The sequence below is a fragment of the Anastrepha ludens genome, chromosome 2, assembly GCF_028408465.1.
Source record: "Anastrepha ludens isolate Willacy chromosome 2, idAnaLude1.1, whole genome shotgun sequence".
Classification (NCBI taxonomy): Eukaryota; Metazoa; Arthropoda; class Insecta; order Diptera; family Tephritidae; genus Anastrepha; species Anastrepha ludens.
The window spans coordinates 104,310,549-104,318,353 of NC_071498.1; the positions used below are offsets into that span (position 1 = coordinate 104,310,549).

General features: G+C 35.6%; 2 protein-coding genes across 2 annotated transcripts in view; one reads left to right on the forward strand and one right to left on the reverse strand.

Moving 5' to 3' along the window:
* The window catches only part of LOC128871697 (suppressor of lurcher protein 1), a 111,993-nt gene extending 104,492 nt beyond the window's left edge, over window positions 1–7,501 (forward strand). The window contains exons 7-10 of the mRNA XM_054113658.1: window positions 6,090–6,253; window positions 6,313–6,565; window positions 6,882–7,086; window positions 7,151–7,501. Coding sequence (XP_053969633.1) covers window positions 6,090–6,253; window positions 6,313–6,565; window positions 6,882–7,086; window positions 7,151–7,481 — 953 coding nt within the window. The 3' untranslated portion in view covers window positions 7,482–7,501. The remainder of the gene's footprint in view (window positions 1–6,089; window positions 6,254–6,312; window positions 6,566–6,881; window positions 7,087–7,150) is intronic.
* Window positions 1,882–6,131, reverse strand: LOC128854993 (DNA ligase 3). Its single transcript, XM_054089531.1, has 9 exons — window positions 5,676–6,131; window positions 5,420–5,613; window positions 5,163–5,345; window positions 4,937–5,106; window positions 4,814–4,883; window positions 3,625–3,806; window positions 3,454–3,574; window positions 2,265–3,388; window positions 1,882–2,195 (listed from the first exon to the last, which is right to left on the reverse strand). The coding sequence occupies exons 1-9, from the start codon at window positions 6,034–6,036 to the stop codon at window positions 2,087–2,089; spliced, it is 2,514 nt and encodes an 837-aa protein (XP_053945506.1). The 5' UTR covers window positions 6,037–6,131; the 3' UTR covers window positions 1,882–2,086.
* Window positions 7,502–7,805: the final 304 nt, after the last annotated feature.

Consider the following 7,805-nt stretch of genomic DNA (forward strand, 5'->3'; position numbering starts at 1 on the left):
GATCGAATGGACCATGGAAGTCGTAGCCGCGGCGGAAATATGCCAGATGTTCTATTTAAAAAATAAACGCCATGAAATTATCTACCAGATTATAATAAAAAAATGTATATATTACTATTTTTAATTCTCGAGCTCTTACAAAAACACCTGTTATAAAGGGCTGAAAAAATAGAAGGAATTGCATTGAGATTGAAAAAATTTGAGAAAATGGGCATGGCCACTCAACTGTGACGCCTACCTACTTTGCAGATGCAACGTTCCAGTCTCTTAATTCGAATAAATTGAAACTCTTTATACATTTTTAATAATGAGTCTTTTTGCTCCTATTGGAGTTATACTCCGAAAATAGGCGAGGTTGGACTATGGAAAGGCCTACTTCCGAATCAGTGTAATTTTTATACTTATGCAATAGTTTTAACGCAAATATTTTAACAAAAGTAAAAAGAATTTTTAGGTGAGTGTCAGGTACAACAGTTGTTTACACTATTTCTTGGTTTTTAAGTTTTAATTTATTCGACTTGGCGTATGAGTGGAATTTTTTCAAAAGTTTTTGTGTAAGTTGTTAATGCTGTCTGGTTAAAAATTTACTAAAAGAAAGGCCAAAAAGTGGGGTATAGAGGTGCTGTAGTGAATTTTTGATGTACAAAATAAAAAATTCGCCAAAATCGCAAAATTACAGAAGCTTTAAAAATTGCGTTCCATAAAAATCGATCCGCCCTAATACTCGTAGGTGCAGCTGTTCGTAATGTATCTATGCTAAATGTGTAAACATTAGCTTGAACTAATCTTTCTTGCGCACTTATCTCAACCTGTGCGAGGTTCTTATCATCGCCGACCCCCCGTACATTTGTGTGCACACCATTTCCGTGAAACGTTCTAACCTAATAACTTTCTAATGCACTTTCATTATAGTTGTTTTAAGAACGGGTCAAAAATACCCATTTAAGCGAGAGTTAGAGGGTTAAAGTTTACCACAAAAACTTCTTCGTTGAATTCTATTTTACAAGTGTAAAACAAACATTTTTTTTTAAGTCGTTTTATATAGGGTGTTTTTTTTTTTTGCTGCATGAGAACTATCGGTATAGGTAACTATGGTTTGGCAATGGCAAATTGTGCTGAGATTTCTGCTCAGAAAAGTTTGGCAAGTCATCGTGGGTCGTTTAATTTTAGAACAAAGCTTCCAAATTATGGAAATTTACTTTGAAAAACAAAAAAGTTCATAGAGCACTGGCGCCATCATCGGAAGGAGCCGATATTGCAATGAATGGCGAGAAGCTATCGAGCCATGCTAACTGAATTATTGTTTCCAAAAATTAATCACCTAAACATCGAAGACATTTGGTTACAAGAAGACGGGGCAACTTGTCATATAACGCGCTTAAAATTCAATTTATTGCAATATTCAAGCCACCATTGACGTCATACGGCCAGATTTATTGCAAAAAGTAGTCAAAAATTCGACTGATCGAATGGACCATGTAACTCGTATCCACGGCATACATCGTATTCGAAAAATAAATACAATGAAACTATCTACCAGATTATAAAAAAAATTCGCTCCAACATTTGTTTTGCAAAAAAAAACACCCGATTCGTAACATTTTCAATAAATTAATTACATTTCCGACCAAAATGTTAAAACTTTAACCGCTTGTGAAAAAAATCGGACCCTCGAACTAGTGCTGTATTCGATAAAGTTAGTCTGGGAGACATCATTTTTCATATTCATGTTGAGTAACTACTGTTGGACAGTGTAATTAATATAATATATTGTTTATCCACAGCAGTGGTGGAATTTTTTACAATTTCAATCGAGTCGTATTTTTAAAAAGCAAGCTTTTATTTGATAAGATATATACATTTACAATTATTTATCGGAAATATGAACAGAGACCATTGATTGTTTATCATTATTGGTGTGATAACAACGCCGAGTTTGGCAACATATACAAATGTTTGTGAAATTAAAATTTTAATTAGAAGAAATAGCAACATTTGCTCAAAATGAATAGCAATAGACAATGTAAATGTTAATAGTGAAATTTAACTATGTGACTTAATTTTGGGCTTAGACTACTTTATGATCTTATCGCAACACAACTGCGTAGATTGGATATTCACTACATTTTCCTTCCCGTATTGAATCGGAAATCCAGTCAATGCTCAAATGCCGTGCACTACTTTTGTAGCACTTCCTGCAAGTAATTAAAACAATTCAAATCATTTCATTGAAGGTTAAAAAAAAAGAGGAAAAAGTTGCTTGCCTGATTTCGCTCAAATCTCTGTTCACTTTTGTCGTTGCATAGAATGCTATGCTCGCTTCCTTGGTGTTGTTCGCCACTATACCACCATTATCGACAAATAATCGTTTAAGTTTCTCGTCTTTTATTTCGTCATCAAAATGCGCTACTAGGTTTTTAAATATGCCATTTTTTTTTAGTGCAATTCCACTGAATTCATCAGCTTCCGAATTTTTTTTCCGAACATCCTCAGTTTTTATAAAATCATAAAATTTGTTCTCCTTCTTGACATGAGAACTAAAATCTAATTTGGTTTGAGTTCTCTCCACCTTCACTTTGATTTGCGCTTTTTCCTCTTTCGTTTTTGGACTCTGCGTTTTTCTCTTCTTACTACTTTTGCCTAACTCCGTATCCATCTCACCGTTTTTCCTTTTCCCAGTGCTACTTCCTGGCATAACATCGTCACTATTTTCGGTTTTGATTTTTTTCGTGGGCGAGATATTTATTTTGGATTCAATTTCCTCAATCTTAATATTTTCCACACCCTCTTCATCGCCGCAATTCGATAATAATAAATCAACATTCACATCATTTTTGGAAGCTTCGTAAAGTTTTTGCAGATATTTTAGGTCATTAGCATGATCCGCCGATTTATCTGTACGAAGCCTCGTTATACGTGGAAATCGAATGGAAATTCCCGCAGCTGTGTGAGCTTCCGATTTGGTAAACTCAGCGCCTGTTATTTCCCATACAGGCATTTTACTGGCCACTTTTGCAATGTAATCAGGCACCAAAGATCTCTTGCATAGCAGCCATGAAGGCAACCTATTCGAATCTGCTCGATCCATTAGCTGCATAAGCTCTTCGTGTACTTTTTCGTTTTCGGCATCATCTAAGCCTGAATGAACTTTCGTTACAGTCTTCCAGAGCCTATCACTATTGTCGTAGCAACCCATCAGGAATATGCTCAGCACACCTCCTTTCTTGCCAGAACCAAACCAAGCCCCCAACACAACCAAATCCGCAGTGTCTGCCATTTTGCCGCCAAAAAGATAGTCTTTTTTTACTTTCAGCCAACCACGCTTGCCAGGTTGGTAAGTGCCGTTGGGATTCTTCAGCACCACACCCTCGAGATTCGCCTTCAAAACCTTGGAAACAAGCATACATAGTTCACATAAAATAATTGATTGCTGCGCACCCACTGAGGTATTACCTTGGCGGTCATAAGAGATAATTCATTTTTTGTTTTCAGAAATTGACTTTCTGAAAGTTCCACACAAGATTTGATAGGGTTTATATTTTCCTCTAATATTTTTCGACGTTTATGAAAAGGCCTGAAAAGAGATAATTTTAAACATTTCATTTCGTTTAGACAATTACGTACATATTTGTTAGATCCTCTCCCTTAAACAACAGGCAGTCAAAAGTGAAAATGCAGACTTCGGCATGTGCAAATTCTTTCTTTTTATTCGCCCCCAGTGTACCGAATGGTAGCAGGTTCCCAGTTACAGTATCGACCAATATGATTTCCGAGTCCAAAATCATATCCCCGGCTCCTGGAAATGCCTTAAATTGAGACATATTCTTAATTTAATGAGTAGCTCAGAATTTGGTTTTCAATGGTTTTTCATTTTTGGTTTTTAACTGCACAAAATATATTTAGGTATAATATTTAGGATACCATACATGCATTATATATTAAGCTGTTGCTAAACTGAGAAGTCTTTAATTTTGAAATGAACATAACGTAAGACTTGAAGAATCGGTCGCCTAGTGTGATATATATAGTAATAATATATGTAACAATATAGTAATAATAATATATTTCTGGGTGGCCGCCGTAGCCGAATAGATTGGTGCGTGACTACCATTCGGAATTCAGAGAAGAACGTAGGTTCGAATTTCGGTAAACACCAAAAATGAAGCAAACGTTTTTTCTAATAGCGGTCGCCTTTCGGCAGGCAATGACAAACCTTAGAGCGTACTTCTTCTTCGTAATCAGCTTGAAACTGTAAGTTCCTCCATTTGTGAAACATCAAGACGCACGCCACCAATAGGAGGAGGAGCTCGCCCAAAACCTTTTAGTGTTTATTTTCTTCTCTTTTTTAACATCTACAAAATACGCGTTTAGAAAGTATTTGGAAACTCCGATTTTTTAAGACGTAGCAGGTATAAATTTGCTGGCAGACACACTCGAGTGCTCCATTTATACTGACACTATCTACCGAAGCCGTTCTTTTTCAAAACAGGGTTTTCCAAAATGATTGGCACGATATTTCAAGAATATATTAACCGATATTCAAATGTTCCTTATAAATAAAATATTTAATATTTTAAATTGATTCTAGTTCTGGCTATAGCCACAGGTCTACATATTGAAAAGCTGGTACATATTTTTGAAAACTCTTGTTTCAGAGTCTAGAGTCGAAAAACTATACAAATCGTAGTAAGCTGCTACATCAACAACAACAACGGCCGCCAGTCGGTTCTACGTTACCGGAGGGTTTATGCTGCTACAACAGCAATGACCTTAATAATTCGTTTACAATCAAGAATAATGTTGTGAAATTTACCTTTGGAATGAGTTCGTGGAAGCGTTTTATTTTATGATTCATAACCGGTTTCAGATTACGGCTGAAAAACCTAAAACAAAAAACTAGATTTATTAGCACAACTTCGTCTATTCTCATACTTACTTGAACTCATTGGCACGCTTGTGTATCTGTACACGCTCGCCATCATATTTTATTTCAGTGTACAAACCGCTTGGACATTTCTTGAAAGCATCCTCAACCGATTTGCATGCATTAGCTAGCATCGGTGAAATCGGTGTCATTACTTGAACTAGGCTAATTTTACCAGTAATCTAAGTGCGAAAAATTTTTATTTGAAATGTATTGCATGCAATTTAACTACATTTACTTTTCCTAATTTTAGAGGTGACACTACCGCTTCCTTTTGCTTTGCTGTGTTTGCAAATTGTTTTACAACTGCTACCAAGTCACGCGACGATTGATAGGCCGGGTAAGCAAGAGGTCCGAATGCATCGAGTATATGACGTGCTCCCGCATTTATACGCAAATCCTGCTTTATAAGACGTATCACCTATTAAGTAATTAATATAAAAATTTAAAAAAAAATATCTGCAAACGAGAAACGAGATTAAAACTCCAACGCACCATTCGCAGATCTAAGGCGGTCGCTTGCTGACACAACTGCCGAAGCAGGTCAGTTTGTTCGTCCTCTTTCGTACGCTGTTCCAATTTTATCAGGAACTCATCAACTTCTTGTAGATAAAGTGTGCTTTCTTTTGAAGGTTTCAGCTTTTGTGAAGACTCGAAATATTTGCGCAATGTTTCCGAAACGTCGCCATCTTAAATCACCACTCTTTTTATAATTAATTCAAATGAAGCTCAACAAATTATATTTGCAAACCTTGTTCCAGTTCCCGCTGCATATCCAGCAGATCGGAAGCGAATATTCGTGAGAACAACTTGAGCATCTGTTTATTTTGCAGATTGTAGACCCGATGACTTGCACCAGGTATTAACATTTGTACCCAGAGCAACACATCGCCCATAAACTTTTTCTGGTCAGAACCTTTGTGAAAGAAATCTTTCAACAATTGCGCTTTGTTATTGTAGCTTCGTTCTTCCGCAATTTCATCACAAACACGTCGAAACGTCTCCAGCCTGTTGTCCTGATTTTTATTCATTTTCCTGACGAAGAGGCGACTTACTTGTGTTGATGTGAAAATTCTTTTATGCAAACGAATCAAACATACAATATTTAACATGAAACTATATTAAAACAAAATAAATTACAGGCATTTTTAATTTTTCACCACAGAAAATTGCAAGTTGACGTTTGATTCGCGTGTAAACAAATCAGGCCGCTTCGACACTGCTCAGCTGTTTCCAACTGTTCCCAACGTCAATATTATTCCAGTGCTGTCGGCGTCTAAAGTACAGTGCCGATTTGAGTTTTATGGTGGCGCCGACGAAAGAGTGCAAGTATGTGAAACTGTTAAATTTCTGAAAATAAGGTTTTAAATGTATTTTTGATATTCTAGATAAAATTTTTAGATTTCCATATACCAGCGGAACACAAAAACTCAACGGAATGCAAGCCCAATGATGCGTTGCAGTTGCTAAATGAAGTACGAGGGAAATATGAGCCTGTTGAAACATATTGCGGAGCATTTCTACCAAAGCCAATTATGTCGAATGGGCCGAAGATGTTATTACAATTTGTTGGTCGTTATCCTCCGACTGGTTCAAAAATCCATTACTATGGTTTTAAAGCGGAGTACAAGTTTGTGAGAAGTACGTTAGTATGATATCCAAGAGTTATGAACTCACTTAGTAAATTCGATGTAATTTCGTATATCATTTTTGATTTCAAAATTATTATAGAAGACAATTAAAAGCAGAAAATAGTATTTGCCATCTTGTATCCAAATTACTTTATCTTGACACACTTGAGCTTGACTTACATGACATAAATTTATAATTAGTGTAGATGTTATACAAAAAACGGTAGATAAACCTGAGAAATAGTTTTAAAATAGAAAAATAGTTTTAAATTCAAATATCAGAGAAGCTCTCACTGGCGAATATAAAACGGTATTTTTGTTTTCAGATTTTGGAATATCAACAGGTCAACAAATTGATGACAATTGTACCTTTACATATAACAGCACAGTTCGGAAATCAGGCTGGTTCGGTTCGCCGAATTTCCCCGGTTTTTATCCACAAAATCTCATTTGCCATTACTACTTCTATGGCGAGCCTGATGAGAGGGTCATTATACGCTTTACTTTCTTTGATGTGGAGGGTATTGGCACGTGAGTTTTTCTTAATTTAACATAATCTATGAGTCAAACATTAAATTATGTGTTTTTATTTTAGCTGTGAGCATTTGACAGCCAGTGACTATGTGGAGTTCTCAAACTTTATGAGCACAGATCGCAAGTATGGTAAACACTGTGGTAAGCGAGATAAATTTGAGGTGCGGTCTGATGGACGCTTTTTCCGCATCTCATTCTATTCAAATGATCGGTTCGATAAAACTGGCTTTCGCGCTCTATACGACTTTGAAGGAAAAAATTTGCGTGTAGAAAACACTTCCATGCAAAGTTATGTATCCACTGCCAACATTGTTTTCAAACCTCTACGCAGCCTTCAAGTAACACTTACTATAATATTAATGTTTCAAATTATGTACGATCGCAATATGTAACAATTATTAGATTTTACGTGAAAACACGTTTTTAGTGTTTATTATTTATGTTTTTGGCAATAATAACGCAGTAAGTATAACATGTTAGAAAAATTAGAAAACAAAACTCGAAACGGAACTCGAAACTAGCCCTCATTATTATTTAAGCTTAGTAGAGAAGAAAAACTTTCATAGGCTTTCAATAATTAGACACAAATGAGAATCTAGAAGTGGTGTAAAATGTTAATTCATTACCTTAAATTCCTTAACTCGCCTAACTAAGTGGACTTAAATAACTATCAAATTAACTTATCCATTTGAATATTTTATAAAACTGGCAATATA